Source organism: Epinephelus moara, chromosome 7 (assembly GCF_006386435.1).
Source record: "Epinephelus moara isolate mb chromosome 7, YSFRI_EMoa_1.0, whole genome shotgun sequence".
Lineage (NCBI taxonomy): Eukaryota > Metazoa > Chordata > Actinopteri > Perciformes > Serranidae > Epinephelus > Epinephelus moara.
In genome coordinates this window covers 10,913,771-10,938,756 of record NC_065512.1, presented here as the reverse complement: position 1 = coordinate 10,938,756, position 24,986 = coordinate 10,913,771, and the positions used below count along the sequence as shown (strand labels likewise).

The 24,986-nt window shown below is 41.1% G+C and overlaps 1 protein-coding gene across 1 annotated transcript in view; it reads right to left on the bottom strand.

Moving 5' to 3' along the window:
* man1a2 (mannosidase, alpha, class 1A, member 2) overlaps positions 1-24,986 on the bottom strand; it is a 217,131-nt gene that overhangs the window by 20,543 nt on the left and 171,602 nt on the right. Inside the window, exons 10-12 of the mRNA XM_050048100.1 lie at positions 9,964-10,079; positions 6,903-7,122; positions 4,347-4,519 (exon numbers count right to left, since the gene is read on the bottom strand). Of these exons, the coding sequence (XP_049904057.1) occupies positions 4,347-4,519; positions 6,903-7,122; positions 9,964-10,079 (509 nt within the window). The remainder of the gene's footprint in view (positions 1-4,346; positions 4,520-6,902; positions 7,123-9,963; positions 10,080-24,986) is intronic.

Below are 24,986 nucleotides of genomic sequence, written 5' to 3'. Positions count from 1 at the left end.
TATGTCAGGAATTGAGCTGCTTCACAAAACACAAAAGACGTGAATAACTAAAAGAATTATGGATTTAAATATTTGAAAGAAACTGCGTGTTGGGGAGGAAGTCAGTGCCAGAGTCAGCCACTGCTAACACATCAGTAAAACCAAGTGTGAAGCAAATAACTTCTACATATGTGGCAAGATAAAGAGCAAGTCATTTATTTTCTCTATTTTACCCACAGACTGTATAAAATAATCAGTGTACTACAGTTTGAAGTTTCATGCTTGGTATTTTGGCCATCGCCATCTGAATTCTTTGGAGCTAGAAGTGACCATATTTGAATGAGAGGGTGGAGCTAACCCTAACACAAGCTGCTAGCCTATTTAGCACAGTGCATTTAAATCTATGGTTGATTAAGGTAGAGCTAATGCTAATTTTTGCTAGCAAAAAACAGGCTTAGAACTATGACTGCACGATAATATCGGCACGTCTTCGGTATTGACCAGTATCTGCTTTAAAATGAATCAGAATCGGCCAACATGCTTTTTATTATTTTGCACAATAAATAAATGAATATTATATACATTGTATTTCTCGTCTCCATCTGCTGCTGGGCCGTCGCGATAAAAGTATGTTTGTATAATACAATGCTAATTCCACTACACAGGAGACTAGATGATCATTAAAATTAGGTGGGGACAAATGTGGATATATTTATATCGGTATTGGTTATCAGCCAAATGCTGAACAAGACTCTTTTTAGACGACCCAAACGTTACAATTAACTTCCATTTATTGAAAACAAACCCGAAAGGAACAGCTACGGCTATGCCTAAAACCAACACCAACACTGTTGCTGTGGTAGCGACTTGACAACAGACAACAGCTACCTTTCACTCAAAGCGGGCATGAACTTAATTATGAATTACTTTACGCCTTAATAACGTTTCATTGGGTTGTTATATAAAAATTCACCCCTATACAGTTGTCACGAACGTTCAAATTAGCTACAGAGACCAAAACTGTTTTTGCACCAGGCTGTAAACACATTTATTCCTGCTGTAAAGTTGGGCACTTTAACATGAGGGTCTATGGGGATTGACTCGCTTTTGGAGCCAGCCTCAAGTGGCCATTAGGGGAACTGCAGTTTTTGGCACTTCTGTATTGGCGCTTTATTTTTCAGCCCAGGATGTTGCTGCTTCATTTTATCTTAACAAAAAATGATATGAAAATACATCATAGTTTAATACGAAAAAAAAAGTTTGCTGCATCCTATATCTGCAGAAAGTAAAGGTAGGTTTTTTTCTCACCCAAATGCTATAACAAGAAGATCAATACCAAGCCCCTGTCAGACACCATCTTTTTCTCTTATCTTATACTGTACTGTAAGCTTTACTTAAACATAGCGACCTTTAAACATCAATACGCTAAACAAACATAAAACTATGGAGGAACAAAATTAAATAAGACCAGAACAACTTATATAATCTGTCATCTACATTAGTATGCATGTATATAGCATAATAAAATATGAAGTAGAGGCAAAGATGAGCCCTTTAGCACCAGCTCTTTTCAGTGTCACTCAAACTCGGTACAATCACACATTATAAACACACTTTGCCAAATGTATTTGCTTTCCACGGGAGCACGTACGCATTTACTCCCACTCAGAAAAACAAAGAGAAGTAGTTTCACTGCTTCAAAATGGTGGAAAAATAGGTGACAAGAAGATTGGCAGGAGAAAGAAAGAAAAACTGAGTATAAAAGAGTGGGAGAGAAAAAAAAAATGATGATGAGCAGGCCGGCTGAGATTTAGACAGAGAAGACACATTGACTGCTGTATAGAAGACGAGCTCTTTAATCCTCTGTTAGGAGTGGAGCAGGGGAGTGAAGAGGAGACAGAGGGCTTTCATTTCTGCTCTACTTTCATAAAGCTTTTCATATTAAAACACAAGGGGGAAGAATAAATAACTAATAACAGCTGAAAGATTAACATTCACCTGCAGGTACGTGTGCTCCTCTCCCTGTGTGCTTTACTGTGAAAAACTGGGTGATAACACTTGATGCGACCGGCACTTAATCTGGTTTCACAAGCTCAAATGAAGCTTAAAACAACTCCCCGCCACAGGTTGTCATAGGCACAGGGGAAAGGGCATGAAAACAGCTTTTTATTTTGCCGGAGAGACAAATGAAGCCTCGCAATTACGCACAGTCTGACCTTCTGATTCAAACTCATCTACTGACTCAAAAGTCGATATTAAATCACAGTTCCGACTGCAGCAAAACAAGCTCGGCTCAATACTTGAATACTTTCACTTTCCAATGGATACAAAGCACATAAAAGAATATAAAGGAGCTCAGACACCCAAATCACATAGAGAAGAAAGGGGAATTCGTGGGGTGAAATTATCGTAGAATACTTCCTTTCTGAACAGAAAGCACAGAGTTTAATGGTGCAAATGGAATCGCTTTCAATATTTATCTATAACTGTTAAAAGGTGAGACCGTGAAGCTGACACTGGTGTCGCCCGCTAAGACTCTTTCATTTCATCTGTGACTGTGCTTTTAATAAATCAATACATGCAACAAAGAAAAACTGAATATTCTCATATTTCTGAGTTACTAAAGAGTAACACTTCAGAGTTTCTAAACTGAACTGTCCAACCCCGTTCAGCCACTGTAGAAAATGATCAGGAATGTACTCTCTTTATGCTCACTTAAGGCTAAACGCTGTATTACAACTGTCAGAAGTACTCAGACACCTACAGCTGGACGTTGGTTTAAAAGTCTTTTTAAGTGTTGAACAATAGACAAGCTGACTTATGCCACCACGAGGAAAAGACAGATTTTTTCTTTGAAATATGGAGAAAATGTTGTCATGCATAAAGATAATGTAATGTTAAAAAAGTGGCAACATCTGGGGCTGAAATGCACACAACTGCAGTTCCTCTAATGGCCACTTGAGGCTGGCTCCAAAAGCGAGTCAATCCCCATAGACCCCCATGTTAAAATTCCCAAGTTTACAGCAAAAATAAACATGTTTACAGCCTGGTTCACAAAACTGTTTTGGTCTCTATGCCTAATCTCCTTGCTCATGACAACTGTGCGGGGTCACATTTTCTGCTAAAATGTATCAAGGCTTAAAGCTACACGTAATTAAGGCTGCTTTCAGACCTAGAGTTGTCTTGCTTTGGTCTGAATCAGGGACTCATTTTGTTTCAAAGTTGTATAATTGCCTAGAGTTGGTTCATATTCTCATGGCAGCATTTACAAGCGGACCAGATCAAATGCCTTGTGTGAGAAAGCTGCTCTTGATTGGTCAGAATTTCCATGTGGGAAAAATCCAGGAAGTAAAGCAAACGGTCATAGAAGAGTACACTTGCAAGATAAATGTGACACTTTCTAATGTCACAATGGAGGGACAACTACGCAGGTTGATTTTAGCGCTGCTCATCGTGGACTATATTGCTGTCATTGTTCATTTTAGTCAAACCATACAGTTTGAAAACGAGGCACGGCTCCAACTAGAAAACAATGTTTTGATGCATTGGATGTGCTGAATGTGCATATTAAGGCAGTACAGGAGGAGGTGCACATTAATAATCCTCCAGGACTGTAACATGCTCATGTTTAACCCAAACAATGTGTCATGTGACTGCAGTTGGTTCACATCCAGGTCGGAACACCTTCTCACCACAAACCAACCGCACCAGAGTTCATTTCTAACCGGACTGAGACCACCTTAAAACTTAGATCCACACTGAAAGCTGTACTTTGGATCACTACAAACATGCATCCATCCATTTTCTGGAGCTGATCCCAGCTGATCCCAAACAAGCACAGTATTAAGAGAGAAACATTTAGAAAGGAAACATTTAGAAAGGAAAACCGAAAGTCAGTTATCTTCAAATTTCCCCATAGCAACATAGTCAAAGATGCAAAAAAAATACTACTTTTGAAAACTGCTCATTACCATACACTAAGATCTTTATTCAAACTGTTATATAGTCTCATTTCCCCTGGTGTAATTATACCGTTATTACACTACATTTCCCACAAACCCCTCTGGAATTTGCTCCCTCTCCTCTGTGATGTTGTGTGCAACTGTTTTCTCGAGTCTGACATTCCAGCAAGACCTGATGATTGATGGAGCGAACTTTTCCATTAGACTTTTTCTTTTTCATGGCCGTCTGCATTTAACAACTCTGAAAGCTTTAGCTGCTTTTTGTTCTCGGAGAATGCCGGCTTACAAATATTCTTGTTTTGAGCTGCGGAGCAAATCCAACAGATGTCTCACCAGATCCTTCACGTTGTACAGAGCAACAATAAAATGTTAAAATGTCTCTCTATATATATGTCTGCTAATTACCTGTGCTGCCTCCCAGCCCCACTGCCGGTATTTGGGATCGTGGGTGAACCGCCACATGTACCAGTAGGTCTCGATGACCTCCGGCCGCAGGATGTAGTACTTCTCGTTCTGCCGTACGGCCACCGCCTCCAGGCCACTGTCGAACTTAAAGGCTTCCGGGCCGAGCTTCAACACTGGGGGGAGAAAAGAAAGGTGGAGGTGGGGAATGGTAGAGAGGGAAAGAGGGGAGGGACAAGAGGTGACACAGGAAGAGGGAGAAGGACAGAAGGGAGGCAACAAGACAAACAAGAGGGAGAAGGGAGGACAGAAAAAGGACAAACATGAAGAACAAGCAGAGTAGAGGAAGGGTGAGATGGGGGAGGAGAGATGGAGAAGGGGGAGTTAATGACAGGGATCAGAGAGACAAAGGAAGAAAGTCAGGAACAGGAAAACAATGATTAAGACAGGAAACAGGAGACAGGAAATAAACATCTTCTGCTCCTTGTCTGTCTTCATGGTTCAGCTGCTGGTGATAACAGGTCAGGGCTGATTATGAATTTGTGTGTGAGTGTGTGTGTGTGTGTGTGTGTGTGTGTGTGTGAGTGAGTGATTATAAGAAATAAAAAAAAGCCCCCAAACTCATTGAATTTACTGGATGTTCATCTTTTTACAAGCACTGCCAATTAAGTGTGATGGACATTAAGAGTGGAAAATTACTGAGAAGATGAAGGAGGTGGTGACAGGACTGTCTGTGAAAAGATTAACACACTCTGACACACACACACACACACACACACACACACACACACACACACACACACACACACACACACACACACACACACACACACGATGGCTGCTGTGACTGCTCATTAAGAACCAACAGACCCAACTCTAGACAGCCTGACCGTTACGATCAAACTCCCTGCCACCTAACCAGAAAGTTCCCTCTTCCTCTTCCTCCCGCCCTCTTTCTCTTCTCTCTGTCTCCCCATCTTCATTTGTTGCCATGGCAACCTCCCCTCTTTCTCAGAGCAACCTCACGATTTCTAAGCAAACGCACACACACACTTTACACATACAATCATGATGCAAGATCACACGCTGGTGTTTCTTTGCTGACAACTATTGATCCTCATCGGGGAAAACTTCCCGAGCAGGTATTTTTCTAAAGGTCTCCTTTGAATGGATGATATATATATATTTACTCTTCCAGCAAATGAAAATGTAAAAACATGACCAATCGACCTACCACTGTCTCTGTCTCTCTAAAAAAAGCTTTTCTAAGACAGACACTATGAATTTATGTCCTTTAGGTAGTTTTATTGCTTGTGATCCTGAAATCACTGCAGCTGCACAACATCTTCAAACTGTTTTAGAACACTGCAGAGAAAAGTTGCAGCGATGTGAACTGGCCGATCTGAGCTCAACTTAAGCCGGCTGATGGTGTCACCTGCGACTCAGCTGGTCAAACTGCCAACGGCTGGTTTTGGAATGTAAAGCACGTCAACTGTTTCAACAGCTGATTGGCTTGTAGTGAAGTCTGCTGGTCAAGTCAAAATGACCACAGAAAGCATGTTTGCTCGCTGCAGCAGGTGCTACGTCACTGCCGAGCCTTCTGTTTCTGTCCTCGCAGTGTGCCAGTGTCGGACGGTGGGTCGCTGCTGCTGCTCGCACATACATGCTCATATTATCACATATTCCTATGGCGTATTTCTTATCTGATGCTCATTTTGTTTCTGTTCTTCGCCATTTTATCACTACAAATGCAGCTGTAGCCAGTATCTCACTATCACTATCTCATTCATATTTTAAGAAGCTACAAATTATATTCAGCCACAAAATAAGCCCAAAAAGCTGCAAATCAGAACAGAAGTACAGAGAGTTGTTGCATAGAGATGATACACCATCTCATCTAGTTGCACATATGTGAAGTAGTTGTCTGTTTTAACTCGCCACGATCATAAAAATAGAATACAAAAATATATGACACACAACATTATTTATTCGTCTGCATGTTGTTAATTATCCTAGAATAGGGGTTGCACGGCGACACTTTCAGAGCACAAAAACACAGACTGGAGTGTTTATAGTCTCTGTTGCAATCGATGGGTCCTTGTCAGTCCTTGTCAAGCAAGGGTGACTATCTCCTCTGGACCAATCAGCAGACTGGAGTGTTTCTAGCTTTACATTATCGGATCAGTGTACCAGGTACCTCAACACAGAGGTGACAAATTACGTGACAGACCTGAACTGTTCTATCGGTACCATCAACAACTTTTGACAGTGGAAACGCAGTAATACTATGTAATATGTTTGATGAACTGAACTGAACTGCTTGGTGGAAACGAGGCTTTGAGGTTATAGGAATGCATTTACTGCACATTAAAGCAACAATAATATTGTCTTCAGTGTAAGAAACACCAGTGTATTCAAATGAAAAAACAAACAAACATCATCTCTAGTTGAACAGTTGTTTCAAATATAAAGTTACAGACAATCTGTACTCTGCTATCATGCTGGTTTCATTCAGATACAAAGTGCTGTGTGTGTATGTGTGTGTGTGTGTCTGCTCACCTGTCCTATCGTAGGACTCGTGGCAGGTGTGTGCGATCTCGGCTCCCAGCTGCAGGTAGTGTCCGGCCTTGTCGTCGGGCGAGCCGTCAGCTCCCAACGCAAACATGCCGCCGGCGAAGCAGGCCAGGTGGCCCATCTTCCTCTCCAGGTGGCCGTTCTTCCACTCACCAATGAACGTCAGACCGCCGTTGGATTTGCGTATCAGGTGGCGCTCGATGGCCTGGAAGGTAGAGTGTGTGCATTTGGTAAATGAGAATGTATGAGACGGTCCAAGAAAGTGGAATGAAGAAGTATGTTTTCAGTGAGGATGTGGACAGAGGTTACAAATGAAATATTGAGTGTACGTGTGTGTGTGTGTGTGTGTGTGTGTATTTGTATGCAGACAGCGATTGAAACAACACATCAGGAGGTGTGAAATGTGTGTTTGGGTGAGAATGTGCATATGAGAAGAGGTAAGGTCAGAAAATGTGGAATGACAGTATTAAAGTAAGAATGTGAACGGAGGTTGTGAACGGAATATTAAGTGTGTGTACGTGTGTGTGAATGTATTAATGGGGTTAAGTTGTGTGAATGGGGCATTGACATTGAGTGCATGTGTAAGAGGGCGGGGAAGAAGAAGAGGAAGAAAACAGAACAAAGTGGTGAGTGCAGAATTGAAAATGCAGCCACATCCCTCGCCCTTCGCTCCGTAGCATCTGTTCTGCTCACTCTGTGACACTCTTAATGATTGACAGACATCTTCATCAGCTACAGACCACTGACATCTGCTCCCTGCTGAATCTGCTCTCACTTTAGGTGGAATAAAACACAAGCACACCTTCTTTTTGTAACCTGCCCACCTCACTTAAATGCTTTAAATCAGTACCTTCGCTACGGGCACATGCATCACTGATGGAGGGGGCACCAAATATGATCATCATCAATCATAATCATAGGTATCGCATTAACTCTTCTTCTTCAGACCCTCTCAGACACAATCCAGTTTGAGCTGCATTCGCCGCTGTGCAGCTTTTTATTATTACCGTTATTTAGGCTGACCAAGCGTCCTCTTTTGCCCGGACATGTCCACTTTTCACGTCCTGTCCGGGGCGTACGGGTTTTTTTTTTTTTTTTTTTTTATAAATTGATGATAATGTCCGGTTTTCCGTGTGTGTGTGTTAGAGTGCGGCACGGGCCGCATATTTCTGTCAAAACCCGACCCAAGCCCAACATTATTTAATTACTAAAGCACTGAGTTTGTGTCACACAGTGGTTACAGGCTATTTAACAGGGCGGGCGTGCGCCGTTGGTGCTCAACGGAGAGTGAGACCTCCGTGTTTGAGACGGGAGCTGGAGGCGGGAGGTCCGACGCTTCTAGCGAGAGGAGAGGGAGAAATAAAACAAAATAAGATAAAATAGGAGACACCTGTCTCCCTCTTTTATTTTATTTTCAGCGTTTAATCAAGGCGGAGGCGGGCGGCTGGAGGTCCGAGACTTCCAGCGAGGGGAGAGGTAGAAACAAACAGCCAATGTGTGTCTGTGTGTGTTATGTTCAGGTGTTGTCACGTAAATAACAGTGCCCAAGCAATAAACAGGACAGACAATAGGATTTTATTTATTTTTACACTACATTTTCACTGAAAGCTGACCGAATCCGACCCGAGCCCGAATACAATTTATAGCTACATTTTTGACCAAACCCGGCCCGACCCGTCGGGTACCGTCGGGCTCGGATCGCCACACTCTAGTGTGTGTATGTGTCCCCTATTGGGGCCTATCTGAATTTCTGTCTTTGAGAGATATTATTTTGTAATATAACTGAATTTTCTATCCATACATATAAACATTAAATAGGCTATAGGCCTATTAAAATTATAAGGCATCTTTGAGTAAACTGCGAGTATCATTTAAGTAGGCTATGTCGTGGCCGGGCGTTTCGGCACAAAAGCCTTCTTCACTCAAAGTGATGAGTGTTGGAAATGTAAGGACCCATTCACACTGGTGCTATTTGGTCTGCTTAAAATGAACCCTGGTCCAATTACATGGGTAGTTTGGTTCATTTGGAGTGGTGTGAACGCTCATTCGAACTCTGGTGCAGACCAAACAAGCGAACACTGGTCTGCTTGAAAACTGGGGGTCTCGGTTCTCTTGCAAGTGAACCCTGGTGCGGTTCGCTTACAGTGGGAAATGCAAACAGACTATCCAGCAAACCAAAGAGAGGAAGTGACGTAGAGCGCAGTGCATTTTGGGTAGAAGAAAAACAAAGCCAACAGCACGAACTGCTCGCTGCATACTGGGCAGCTTCTAGGTTTGAACACCAAAGTAAAAACAGAAACCCCAAGACTGCATAAATTTGGTGTTGCTCCTTGTGTTTGTGGTGACCAAGCCGGCTGAAGGGGATGGATTTCCGTTTTCAGTCCTGGCCAATCAATGAGCAGGGTTTTCTTCTTCCTCATGCTTTTTTGCTTCCTGGTCAGTGGTCCTTTCGGGCAATGCCGCCCCCAAACAAGCAGCTGTTGTAACTGCGTGATGTTGTCCAGGCGGTTTGGTCCGCTTTAAAAAGTGCAGTGTAAAAGTGAACCAAACCAAATGAATTCCCCGCCCAATCGAACTGAGTCCGCCGGACTATCCTGGTGTGAATGCGCCCTAAAGGTTTCCCCATTTTTGACCAGAGTAAGCCACATTTTCACCTTCTTGGAGACAAATCTGTTCTAGCAGCGCGACTTGCAAAGGCACAGTTTGGATTGGCTCTTGCAGGCTTCCTTATTGCACCCAAGATTATACAAGGAACTGGAAAAAATAAACTCAAACCTTGGTATAAGGACTGGATTGATCTCATGACTGTTGCAGCCTCATACGAGTTAAAGCTGGTTAAACTGAAAGATTGAGAGTCGAGATTCAGTGAAATGTGGCGTGGCTTCCTCAGATTTATTAGCACGGGGCCATAAATGGGGGCGTCCACTACATGACCTGGTAGAGCAGGCGCCCCTGGGTTCAATCCCGCCCACTTCAAAAGATTTGAACTATCCCTTTAAAAGGAAGTGTCTCTTTATAAAACAAATGCAGATGTGTTGCGCTGTACCTCAATGGCGTCATCATAAGTCTTGCGGGCCTCTGTGTCGGTCTTGTCTGACATGAGCCACGCCTTCAGCAGGTACTCGTAAAAACTGTCCCCAAGTCCTCCAACTGAGGTGTGATCTGCAGAGACAGAGAGGAAATAAAAACAGTTAAAAAAGTGCAGGAAGCAAAGGTAGAAAGGAAAAACAGCAAGAGACGGACAAATGAGAAAGCCAAAGTGAATTATTCATTTTTCGACTTTGCCTGAAAGTCACTGGCAGAGAGAAACATATGGCATCAAAAGCATCTACCCAAACCCAGGGTGTTTTTTTTCTTCTCCACACCCACGATATATTGGCAGCATTCATCCCACTCATTTTTTCGTTTTTGTTTACCGTTTCCCTGATGGGCTCACATTTCACTGTCCCCATTTGTCCTCTTGAAAGTTTACACAGCTTTCATGGCTGTCCTAATTTGCAGGACGCCACATAGAGAGGATGGGACGCAGCCAACACTCATTCTGATCACACTATGAAAATAACTTATTTTCTCCAGAGGGAGTTTCGAGCCCCACTTGATTTGATTTTTTAATGACACTTTGGTCTATTTCAGGGGCAATTTTACTGACCTATAAAATATTATTCACTATATTACACAAAGAAAAGAAATTTGTGCTCCTAAGACTTGCTGAACCATACCAGCAAGACAGAAGATACTTTCTGACAATAACTGAAAAGGCAACTATTCTTTATAGTTTGATTTATCTATTATGTTTAATGTTTATGTTTGTGAATGTCAACTAATCATTTGCATTTGTGCAAAAATACATCTTTGTTGTTCTGCAGTTATTCAGAGTTACTTTATACTGAACAAGTTAAATAAATAGGTGGTAAAATTATCCGAAATTTCAGTCTTCCTTCGGAGCTCCTAGTGCCAGTGGTGGAAAAAGTGTTCAGATCATTTACTTAAAGCAATAGTTTCAATATCAGCTTAAGTGTACGCTAAATTTAGAACATTTTTACGGCTTAACCCTGCCTTGCTGTCAAGTAGTCGTTCGTTAGTCACTCACTCTACAGCAGGAAATGGCACTTCAAAATAAAAGCTTTGTGCTGGAAATTCACTGTACTTAAAAATAAAGTGTGTTTGTTACAAAGCTGATGTGTTCACAAGTCACTTACGGACCACTCAGAATAGACCCACAACCTATTTTGGACCACAACCCACCAGTTGGCGACCACTGATTTAGAAAATTGAATTTAAGATATTACAAGACTTTTTAAGGACATGTAGATGCCCCGGAGTAAAAATATGATGTAGAAGACAAGGGAATTACTCAAGTAAAGCACAAATACTGAAAAACTGTACTTAACTACAGTACTTGAAATGTACTTAGTTACTTTGCACCACTGCCTTATGATCTCAAAGGGCCAGCTGGGGATGCAATCTTCATTTAGCTCCGACTTCACAGAGGGAAACTGTGATATCCTTCATCCTCGACGTGTGGCTATCTCCTCAGCTCTGTGTAATCATATTCGATATCTGATGCAGAGGCTTTGTGTCTCATCTAAAGGGATTCTTCTCTGTATGTGATTAACATGCCCGTAGGTAAATGGAGGGATACACAAAGACGGGGGGGACGAGAGAAAGACGAAGGAGCCATGAATTATTCATCTTTAGTCACACTGAGAGCACAAACAACCTTGGAGTCATTACTGAAGGCAGAGTGTGCTGATGTGTGTGTGTGTTCATGTCTGAACGTACATGTGGGTGACTGAATTCATATATTTACACTGAAAATAACAGCTAGTCGTGAGGAAGCGACTTTAAAATAAAGAAAATACTGGTTACAGATTTACTCACATTTGGAAACATATTTTATAAATGAGTTTAAATCCTCTCGGACTTGTTTGTAATTGGTGGAATAAAATTATTTTCTGTAAGTGAGCCAATCAAAAAGACCCTAGCACAATTACGATGGCAATATCAAGTCTGTGTGTTTGTTATTTAAAGTATTTTAGGACTCACAGCCCTGGCATTTTGCTGCAACAGATATTTCCCACATGTTTTATTCAGAGTGCTCATGCAGCATCAGCACCACTAAAGCACTCACAATAACGCAGACTTTCTCTGGGGTGTTATTTGGCAGTTAACGATGCATGTGACTGCAATGAAATGTTTTCCTTTTCAATGTTGCATGAAAAAAATTTCATATAATCACGAATATCCCCTTGCTGGAGATACAACTCTCTCTCTCTTCAGCGCTGATCTATCCTGGATGGAAAACAACCAGCAGACCTAGATGGATGCCGGTATATTTTGTATTCATCTTGAGTATTTGTGCTCCGCCAGCATCTGGCAGGTCACCAGCCCTCTTCTGGTGGCTCTGTACCACGCCAAATTATCATACTTGGTTGGTGAAGTACTGAAAGTGGCATGTGGTTATTTGTGCGTCTGCTGGCTGAAAGAAAAACACTTTCATGTCAAGGTTATAACGGCGCTGCACCTTGGCGGTGTGTGGAGCTCCTTTAGGTGACTAATGAGTGGAGAATCTAGGATGAATGTTCTTGAAGGAAAAGTCACCTACGTACCAATCTACTGTCATTTGTCACAAATAAAGTGTCTGTCGATCTGTATTTCCTTTAGGGTAAAGACACAAAAGGGAAAGCTTCCACCAGGGTGCTGAGGAAGCAACCCTGACTTGACTGTTGAGCTTCACGTCCAGGCGGAGGAATGAGGATTCAGTCCTGGTAGCGGCAGCTCTTGTAAGAGTCACAAGAAGCTAAAGGGATTTTATGTCAGAGAGCTTCTGATCTCACCTTTAGGTTAATGGTAAGGAGCTCAATAATCCCCAAAGAGATCTGTTCAGAACGATTCGTACTTTGCTTACAAAGGAACCACATGAGGTGGGTCTAAAATATCTAAACAAGACGCCTTCCTGATCCTTCCATGTGAAGGCTTTCTGGGCCACTCGCCGCCTGCTGCGCCAACACCACCCACTGCGCTGTCCGCGATGCGTGACCTGTTCGGGGAGACATACAGGGAGAGTGTTGCACCTGCTGCCTCCCTGCCTACCCTTTTTGAAGAAGAGATGAAACGTTACCAGAATGAGACACCACTACGAGCCGACCAGGATCCACTCTTGTGGTGGAAAACTACGCACTGAAGTATCCAAACATTGCTCAGATAGCGAGGCAGAAGTTGGTCATATCTGGCACTTCAGTGAGGTCAGAACGGGTGTTTTCATCCGAGTGTCACGTTCATATTGCATCAACAATAAGCATCTTATTTTTTGTGTTTTTTTTGTAAAAAAATAAAAAATAATAATAAATTCAAATATTATTCGAACTCTACTAAATTAATTCAAAAATATTCGAACTCAATTTCATGGTGCTTTTGACAGCCCTAACCAACATAAGGACATATATGCAAGTTTTTATAATGCAGGTAAACCCACTTAAAATAGGTGATGGACGATGGATATATAAAGAGAATTAGATACAGCGTTGGAAGTGGAACCCAATGTATTCCTATGAAAGTTTCTTTGTGGTGTGTGAAGCCAAAAAAAGTTCAACTGCAGTGTAAAATATGACCCTGATTATTAGCACTGTTCTGCACTGTGTGGCCTATACAGCAGGTGTACAAGAGACTAACCTTACAAATACTAAATGGATTTCATATTTCACTCTAACATGTGAACCCAGGATAATGCTGGAGTTTGTGGTTGGGAAGAAAGACATCTGAGCTACTTCTTTCAGCCTGCTGCTGCTGCTGCTCTAAACAGACCCAGATAAGCAGCAGAAAATCAATGGATGGAGGGACAGTGCTTCTCGCCATCATTACCATTTCTACTATGGTTAATGTGCATTCCTCGCAGAGAGGGGAATTACCAGCAGCCCTGAGCCAACTGTAGCTACATTTTAAAGCTTATTTATATTCAAAATGTTGATTTGGCTGATAGCACAGTGAAGTTGGTTGGACAAACTTTGGAAATTAACAGATATTGTAGATAACAGATAAAGTTTAAAAAGTTAACTTATTTTCCAGGGGTGAGACTCTCGTTGCTTGAGGACAGAGATCCTCTCTCTTTGGACTTGGATTGGAAGTCGATACCTCTCTGTCCATGCACAGAATAATTCATTAGCAGCAGAGAGGAGAGAGAGTGACAGTAAATCCTCTATAATACAGTTAGAATTATTTCACTATATCACAGCCGCAATTTAACAATAGTTTTAACCAGAAAGACCTTGAAATGTGAGACTTGTATATGTATTAGGTCAAGTCAAAAACTAAAATTGCAGCTTTATGATTGTATGCTTCCTCCACCCAGTCAAGTTACAGTTTACATAATTTCTGTCCGTCTCAGTAGACAATGCTTCAAATATTAATGTTGCTGAAACAATGCTACGAACTCTATAACATGGATGCTTCACACACATCCTCAATCAACAAAGTTTCAAGGTGGACACCCAAGATTAATGTCACCAATTCAGTATTTGACCAAATGTCTCCCCTTCTGTTCCTGAGATACGACGTTAAATAATAGCCAGAAAAGTGTATTTGCAGAACATCATGATGTCACAGTAAAGTTGACCTTTACAATTTTTGGCAGTTTGGCCTTTATTTAGGACAGACAGTATAAAAGAGGGCAGAAAGAGAGGAGGACATGCAGCAAAGGGCTCTACCAGGTGAGCTTCCAGGGCAGCCCATGACCTTGACCTTTGATCACCAGATTCTAATCAGTTCATCGTTGAGTCCAAGTGGACGTTTGTGCCAAATTTGGGGAAATTTCCTTAAGGTGTTCTTGAGATGTGTTCATGAGAATGGGACAGACAGACAACCCAAAAACGAAGAGAACATACCACAAGGCGAAAACGGACACCTATCAGCTACCCCTCCAATGGGGGGGTGCTGATTCTCAATAGAACCGCTAAAAGTGTTGAATATATTCTTCCAAAATGGCCGAATTTCTGGGTATGACGATAGAGAGTTGAACAAAGTGCCGCCTTATGTGTTGTATTTATTAAAGCTGGGAGATACGTCAGGGTATATCTTGATTTTGTATAATGAAGTCTATGGATAACCTTAAACTTGTGTGTTGAAAATGACATTATTTTCTAGGGTTGAGCAGAATACTCAGATGAAATGAGTCTCCAGTGCAGATAACAGTACAGATAATGTACTTTTTAAAAGTAAGACTATCATACGCGTAAAATGTGTCATTATCTGTACTCATGATAAAGTAACATCCCCATTTTGGTAGCTGTGTTTAATCTATTAATCTTGTGATAAAATATCTGAAGCTCAATTCTTAGGCCATTCTGTAAATACTTTTCTCATAGGTAATAAACATTGCAACTTCTGGTCAATCCATGCTTCAAATAACAACCTTTGATTAGGCCCAACCCACTTTCAATTTAACCACACCCCCTTCTGACATAAACCCCACCCATTTCGAGTACAGATACAGATAATTTAGTTGGTTGAACAGATACAGAAACAGATACAGATAATGGTGCACTCGCTCATTCCTGTTTCCTTTCCACTGTACAAAGTTGAGTATATTTTGGATGTGCTTTCGAGCAATGGACATAGGGATGGACCCTTTAACGTGTGGCTTGTTGTACCCAAATCCATTCTGAGGTCTCACCATCATTATCGAAGAGCGCTTCTCTTCACCACGCTGTATTATGAAGACTGGTTGCCCAATAATACCCCCTAAAGTTGAGGAGGCTGATATGTGATATTTTTCTACAAGCGTCCCGCTCACTGTGACACTCTCCACACTCTCCACAAGCTTTTGTCAGAATTAATCCTGTAAATAATCAGACTCTCATCTAGTTCAGAGTCTCTGAATAATTTCTTGCTGTGCTCATCTTGTTTTGTCTCACTATCTCTATCTCTTATGTTTGCCAATCTCTTTCTACTGACTGAGCCGTTGTTTGATTTTTACAATAAAATATGTGAAACCACATCTGAGGCGATGGCGCATGAAAGCAAAACCACTTGTTTCCAACATGGACCCTGATGTATCACACGGAGCACAACACAAGGAACAAGTACGAGTTAAATCAGATTATCAGACCACAAAAAAACAAAACAACATAATACACCACCCACGGCTCCAACTGCCCTCTTACATGAGACAAATATAAAGAAGATGATAACAGATTAAAACACAAGTTGGAACTGGAAGTGCTCATTCAAGTTGTATCTGATCTTTTTTTGTTTTTTTCTCTTGTCCTTCTACCTTTCTCCGTTTCACAATCACCTCCTACACTCTTTCAAGTTAGCATCCACCCACACACATGCCCTCCGCTGCTCGCCTCTCCAGCATGTTCCTGCCAATCAAAGGATCCGGGTCACGCAGGAGGCGCCTGTCAATCAAAGGGAGGGTCTGCTGAGGAGGCGGCTTCAAACACACAGTACAACCGCAGACACACATGTACACAGGCGGACGTCTTCACAAAGCTTCAAACACACACGGGTTTAAAACACAGGTCAAGGGCACAGGCTGCTTGTGGAGGGGATTTTAACATTACACTGAATCAGAACTTGGATACAACTAGTACAAAAAAAAGTAGCAAAATTCAATTGGCCAGATACATAAATACCGTATTGATTGAACTTGGAATTACAGACGTCTGGAAGGAATTACACCCTCTCGAGAGGGATTTCACTCATTACTCGGCCCCTCACTTAGTACACACGAGGATTGATTATTTCTTTATGAATACAGTTGATAGATTTAGAATAGAGGAATGTAAAATTGGAGTAGCAGACTTATCGGACCACTCTATCCTTCACCTGACACTAAAACTGAACAGTAGGAAAAGGAATACAGTATGGAGAATGAATGTTAGCATACTAAATAATCCAAGGTTTGTTGAGGAGATTAAAACAGAAATAAATTTATATAGGGAAGAGAATGATAATGGAGAAGTAGATTTTACCACTCTTTTGGATGCTATGAAGGCAGTTATGAGGGGAAAACTAATATCTAAAACAGCATATTTGAAGAAAGCTAGACAGAATTATATCAGACCAAGATTAAAGAGCTTAAAAATTTAGAACAACGACATAAAAACATGAATGACCCAGGCATACTTCAACAAATTGAAGAAGTAAAGGCAAAAATAAATGAGATTCTAGGTAATGAAGTGGAAAAGGCAAAAATAAATGAGATTCTAGGTAATGAAGTGGAAAAGGAAATTAGATTCACGAAACAAACTTATTATGAATCGGGTCCTAAAGCAACGAAATTACTAGCTAGACGAATAAGGAAACAGCAACTCATGAATACAATCCATAAAATCAGAGACCCCATGGCCAATACTCTTGAATATGAACCAGAAAAAATTGACAAAATATTTGAAAATTACTATAAAAAATTATATTCACAACCGGCCTCAGCGGATGAAGAGTTGATAATAAATTTTCTGAATTCATTAGATTTACCAACAATAGGAGAGAAACAAAATGAGGATATAAACTCATATATTACATTAAGGGAACTAGAGGATGCTATCAATAGATTAAAATCAAATAAAACCCCGGGAAGCGATGGCTTTCCGGCTGAGTGGTACAAAATATTTAAAAAGGAACTGAGCCCAATATTACTAGCAGCATTCAATGAAACCTTAAAAACAGGAAAGACCCCCCCTCTTGGAAGGAAGCCATAATTATGGTACTCCCTAAGGAAGGAAAGGACAAAGAATTCTGTGAGAATTATAGGCCAATATCAATATTAAATTGTGACTATAAAATATATACAACCATTCTAGCTAAGAGACTTGAGACTTTATGCCAGAACTAATAAGTGAGGACCAATCAGGATTTATAAAAGGACGCCAAACGCAAGACAATATAAGGAGGACTCTGCACATAATTGATGAAGTACAACAGAAGGGAGAAAGGGCACTGTTGCTTAGTTTGGATGCAGAAAAAGCCTTTGACAGCGTCAGCTGGAGGTTTTTATATTTATGTTTAGAAAAATTTGGCTTTAACACAGATTTGGTAAATGTCATAAAAACAGGACCCAAAGGCTAAAATAAAAATAAATGGCAATCTTACGAACTGGTTCAATCTAGAAAGATCTACCAGACAGGGGTGCTGTCTATCACCAACTCTCTTTGCGATCTTCATCGAGCCTTTGGCTCAAGCAATACGAGAGGATGAAGGTATAGCAGGGATAGAGGTGAAGGGCACAGAACACAAAATTGGGCTCTTTGCGGACGACGTTTTGATTAGTCTAAAACAACCAGATAGATGTCTTCCCAACCTTATGAACAGACTAGATTCTTTTTATCATTTGTCAGGTTATAAACTCAATATGAACAAAACACAGGTTTTACCCATAAATTATATTCCACCCCAGGATATTCAACAAGCATATAAATTTAAATGGAATGCAAAAACAATAAAATATTTAGGAGTGATCATAGCTAAAAATCTAACAAAACTGTATGAAACTAATTACAGGATCCTAAACCAAGAAATTCAAAAAGGTATGGAAAGGTGGTCAGTGCTAACGCTGGATTTTAGCTCCAGAATAGAAATCATAAAGATGAACGTATTACCAAGAATCTTATATTTATTTCAATCATTACCAATAGAAATTCCGAATTCACAATTCAAAGAGTGGAACAAAAAAATCTCTCGCTTCATTTGGGGGGGGTAAGAAGCCTAGGATAAAGTTTACAACTCTCCAGATCCCCAAAAATAAAGGTGGGTTAGCTTTACCAAACCTGTCAGAATATTATTATGCAGCACAAATTCGACCCTTGGTGAGCTGGTGTGATCCTATGTATATTGCAAAGTGGAAAGATATTGAATTGAAAACAGAGGGGTGTCATGTACAAAGTATTATAGCAAACAGGGACATGTTCAAGAAGTGTAAGGAATTACTTGATCCAATCACTAGACTCACTCTGGAAATCTGGTTCACAGTGATCAGGAAATACAATTTGGAGAGGGAAATCAAAATTTTAACTTGGGTGGCCTATCACTCTAAATTTAAACCAGGGGTGACAGATAGCAATTTTAAACAATGGATAAATAAGGGAATTACAGCACTGTGTACAATAATTGATGGGGGCAAAATTAAGAGCTTTCCAAATTTGAAGAGAGAATACGACTTGGAGGTTAACGATCAATTTAGGTACTTCCAAGTCAGGGACTTCTTTGAGAAGGAAATAAAACCAGATCTTCCCGAGGAGTTGAATAACGTGATTGTGACACTGTGTAAAGCATATAAAAACAGTACAAGTAGAGTGATTTCAGCATTGTATCGGGGACTAGAAAAGAACAGGGGAACCTCTACACTGTACATTAGAGACAGATGGACAAAAGAAAGTAAAATACAATTAACTGAAGAGGACTGGTTTAACATCTGTGATACTCAGCAAACCACCACCAGCTCCAGGATGTGGAAAGAATTTTGTTGGAAAAATATAACCAGGTTCTTCATCACTCCTAAGATAAAAAGCAAATTTCAACAGACTGTTCAGCAAACATGCTGGAGAGGGTGTGGGGAGCTGAATGTAGGACACACTCACATTTTCTGGGAATGTATTAAAATAAGAAAATATTGGAATGATGTATGGCTGGAATTGAAAACTATACTGGGGTATGAACTACAAATGTCATGTAAGGTTTTGTACCTTTGTAATTTGACAAGTGAAAATGTTCAATGTGAAGATAAATATCTGGTCAAAATTCTGTTAGCTGCGACCAAAAAGGCAGTTACTAGGAAGTGGTGCAGAGAGGACCCTCTCACTTTGAGGAACTGGTTGGACATAATGGACGAGATATTTGATATGGAAAGACTCACACATATACTGAGACTCCAACAAATTGAATTCAACACGAAATGGGACAAATGGACAACATATAAATCTCACAACAGAGGCACCACTGGAGACCCTGATTGAAACCTGAGAAGCATAGATATTGCATCAAGAAGCTGTGTTTTCTACTGACACTGTCTATGACTCTTTGTTGTTTTATGTTCAAAATTAATAAAAATTGAGTATAAAAAAAAAAAAAAGGGGCACAGGCTGCTGAGGTAATACTAATAACCTCTGAGTATGTTATCGAGTGGGACAGCGTGGGTCATTTCTATGCAGCTCCCGATCCAGTGAAGAACACAACAGCAAATGTCAGCCATGGTTTACCTCATGTTTATTCACCACATCTGTCTTTTTGACTGACAACATATCATCATGGATTTGCAAGAGGGACGGTGTGTACGTTTTTTAAAAATTAATTTTAACTTAGAATTACCTAACATGGCCAAACATTAGGGCTGAGGCTGCTCCAGCACCGTCTACTGACAAGGTTTGAACAACACAGTCTGTAATTAATTCTGGATTTTACCATAACTAATGGGCTATCTGAACCTTCGTTATGAATTTTGAACAGCATATGCTAAAGTGCCTGTCAGAACATGTGCAACTTTGACGAAATCCTCTGATCTGACTTAAGAACTTCATAACATCAGGTCAAACATAAGGGTAAAGGTCAGCTAAGCTTGGTGCAAGATTTGTGTCGGCGGGAGTGAATAGCATGGACAAGCTGAGAAAAAAAAATTGTTGGGACTGTTTTGGAGCTGCTTTTAAAATCCTTAAGATCTCTTGGATGTAGTTTTATGGCAGCTAATGTTAATGGTAAGAGCTAGTGTCTTACCAGTTTCTAGTTTTTCTACCGAGCTACACCCTCCAACCGCATCACCGTGTGGAAGGATGCATGCATATTGTCATGAGCGAGAGATTTAAACATTAATGGCGTGATCAGCTGAGCGACAAAGAGCAGACGTAAAGCTAGGATTTTTTCTGGAGGGAGGCTTTAGTAAAGAGACAACAAGATTCATTCATTCATTCATTCATTTTCCGTAACTGCTTATCCTGTTAGGGGTCTCAGGGGGCTGGAGCCTATACTAGATGACATTGGGCAAGAGGCGGGGTTCACCCTGGACAGGTCACCAGACTATCACAGGGCTGACACATAGAGACAGACAACCATTCACACTCACATTCACACCTACGGACAATTTAGAGTCACCAATTAACCTGCATGTCTTTGGACTGTGGGAGGAAGCTGGAGCACCTGGAGGAAACCCACGCTGACACAGGGAGAACATGCAAACTCCACACAGAGGGGCTCCTCAAGCCTGGGTTCAAACCAGGAACCCTCTTGCTGTAAGGTGACAATGCTAACTACACCACTGTGCCACCGAGACAACTGGTAGTCCGACATCATCCAAAAAGACACATGCAGTTCAGAGAGAAACTGCGTCTGAGTCAAAGCAGCGCACATCTTTTGACTAACAGCTGATGGAACCACCACTGTAAGAACGTTCCAGCAGTTTTCCGTAGTTTTCCAGTAAGCGTGGACACATACACAGTCTTGCATGCATATTAACACTGTGCAGCAAGTCTGATGTCGTGCTCATCGACGGCTGTTTTCCCGGTTAAAAACAACTGAGCCAATCAAAGCTTTGCAGATGAGATAAAGAAAAATTGCAACAGAAGTTGCCACAAAAAGCTGGTTTGATGTTTTTGATTATTTTCCTTTTCACTTAATTTTCTTGTGTTTTACGTCAGGTGGACAAAAATGCCAGCTAGATAGAACGATAATTAAGTGGTTTAGAAAATCTAAAGGCTAGAAAGTTTGCTCCAGTAGATGGGCGGTGCTTTGTTTTGGCTCCACCTTTCAACATGGAGGCCAGGTCACAAAATTTCTCATTTTACAGCTAAACAGTGCACTGGAATAAGTTTCTGAAAACATTTGCGGTGAGAAAAAGTGCACTGGAATAAGTTTCTGAAAACATTTGCGGTGAGAAAAACAGCTGTGTTACAGCGTCCTCGGCTCTGATTGGTTGTTTTCATTCAGCCATGGTGGATTCTAGCAAATGCATCAGAAGCAGTGCGAGGTTTTTTTTTATGGTGTATGCTTTTCATTTCTTCTGGACTATTTTTGTAAGGCAGCAATACTTGTTCAGCTCCTGAGTCCAAGACCATTTTCCCTATGGGGACAATAAAGTATATCGTATCATATCATGTCGCATCACATCGCATCGTAGTGACAGTCTCGGCAAATATCAGAAAACGTTTTTATAAAAGTTACCAACTGCAGCTTTAACTTTGCGAGGCTGTCCACTGACAAAATTGAACCTCTGTAAAACACAAAATTAAAATTCAGATTTATTTCTGTTTTAGGAATAATTAATTTTGCTATGTGGAAATCCCGTGATGAAGAAAGGAGTGCTGGACAGAGTGGTGTGTGTGTGTGTGTGAGAGCAAAGGAGAGTGTCGGTGAGTAGGTTAAAAAGAGGGAGTGGGTGGCGTGTGTGTGTGTGTGTGTGTAGGCAGAGGAGCGTGTGGTAATAAGGCTGTCAGTCACAGCAGGATCTCATTAAGACGGAGGAGCTCAGCCTCATTCCTCATTAGTTGAGCTTAACTACTGTCTACACACCTACACTGCACAATAACACACACACAAAAAATTCATATACAGTGACACAGTCACACACACTTTCGACACATGCTTCTACCCTTCAAACGCAGGCACACATTCACATATAACTCTCACCCAGTACTTACAACTACTCACAATTTAAATGTTCATATTCAAACACACACACAGCTGTCTCACACACACCCACATACATCAGAACCAAAGTGAAAGACAATTACTTGAAAAACAAAACAAAACAAAACACTTGATTTTACTATTTTACAAACCAGTTGGACTTTTAAAGATAACAAATCCTCCAAACAACACCTGATTGATGAGTTGCCACGGGAGCTGATACAGTAGACAACACTGCGGCCACAGGCAGATTCTGGCTGATGGTGTGTGTTAATTCTGTGCCCGGTACCAGCGCACATAAATCTAACGTGAGACAGCCACGCTTCCTCGATTCAGCCCTGAAAGCTCAGTCTAAATGCTCCTGTAATGAATTTAAATGGATGTCCCTGTTTGACTCTGCAGCAGTTACAGGTGTTCAGAAATATGCAAATAACAATCCCACAACAACACGTTGTACACACAGCGTGTTTATCTGAAAACAGAATTGTCATTTTCTGCCTTCCTGACTCTGTGAATGATAATCACGGTATCATGTCGGCGCCGTGAGCAGTGACTGTGGAGGATCTTTGTTGCTGCTTTATTGATGTGTCTGCTGTTGATTAAAAACATGGTTAACAAGATAAGTGATGTTTGTCTTTCTAAGTTTGAAGCCGCCTTTTAACCAAATCTCCGATCCTTACTGTGAACACGCAAATGTACACTGATTAAACTCGCCTTTAAGAAATAAACAGTACGTCCTTGGTTAACTTTGGTTCTTGTTGTCATACCAAAAACAAGACATTAAAATGTCATTTATCTTTCCGCCATGATACCGTTGAAAGTAAACTGAGAGTAATCCTCAACAGATTAAGGAGACTGCTTTTTGTGTCGCAGTTACAGTCTGAAATTAACTTTTTTTACTGCCTTCACTGCCTTTTTTGTCTGATATAAATGAAGTTCCTGAAAGCCATACAGTACACATGAACGTCCCGCCTATGTTGGGAAGTAAGACATGGGAACATAAGAAGAAGGAAGAGGTTTAGCGCTCCAACCGCCTCACAAGGAATGGCAAGCCTGTCCTGTGCTCTTACACCAGGGGAATCTTCTATCAGGAGGGACTTTAGAGATTAGGTCCAAAGACACTGGAGCACATGGACAAGAGGCAACAAACTTTACTAAACAAACTGATGCTTTGATGCCAGATGTGTCTTCATCAGACTCCTGACTCAGATGAAGACACATCTGGTGTCCTGACACGGGAGCGTTACTTGGGTCTTGAGGAGCTGCAGTGTTTAATTATAGGCAAACTGAAACGTACACTGTACATTTACTACCACTTGACAACTTAACTGCTAATATCTCATCTGCTCTGATCATCAACACCTGTCTGTTCTGAGCTCATCCACCATCACCCTCACACTCTCTCTTGCTCAAACGGCACACACGCACTGTGCCCATCCCTCAGACAAAACTGACAAATGCACGAGCAAATCTTTTTATTGATGGTTATTGGTTAGAACTTAGACTGTGAATCAAAATGAATAATGTTCTTCAGCTAATAGCGTTGCTTTAAACAGCAGTTATATGTCTTTCTGATGTGCCTTTTCTCTGTTCACCAAAGTGGCAAACGGCCAGACAATTTTACACGCTACTGCGAACAACTAACCATGAATTTGCAGGTGGCGGGTGCTAATTTCAGACCCTGGTCACAATATATGCAGAAATTGAAGACAGAAACTAGAATTACTGCCCTGCAGTAATAAGCCTCCATGCACCACTCAACTGCACTTACAATTTACATCCATGTCTGTGAAAACATGGATACCAAGATTAGTGTCACCAATTCAGTACCTGGCTGAATGTCTCCTCTGAGATATGACGTTGAGTAAGGGCCAGAAAAGTGCTTTTGCAGAACATTATGTCGTCACAGTGAAGTTGACCTTTGACCTTTTTGGGTGTAAAATGTCATCACCCTTCTGTGCAGAGTTTGCATGTTCTCCCTGTGTCAGCGTGGGTTTTCTCCAGGTATTCCAGTTTCCTCCCACAGTCCAAAGACATGCAGGTTAATTGGTGACTCTAAATTGTCCGTAGGTGTGAATGTGAGTGTGAATGGTTGTCTGTCTCTATGTGTCAGCCCTGTGATAGTCTGGTGACCTGTCCAAGGTGAACCCCGCCTCTGACCCAATGTCAGCTGGGATAGGCTCCAGCCCCCCCGTGACAAGATAAGGGGTTACGGAAACTGAAATGAAATGTCACCGCTACATCATTATACCCTATTAGACATTTGTGTGAAATTTTGTCGTAACTAGCATATGAATTCTTGAGTAATTGCCCAAAACATGTAGTGTGAGGTCACAGTAACTTTGACCTTTGACCACCAAATTCTTATCAGCTTATTTTTCAGTCCAAGTGGATGTTTGTGCCAAATTTGAAGAAATTCCCTCAAGGCATTCTTGGGATATCTCGTTGACAAGAATGGGA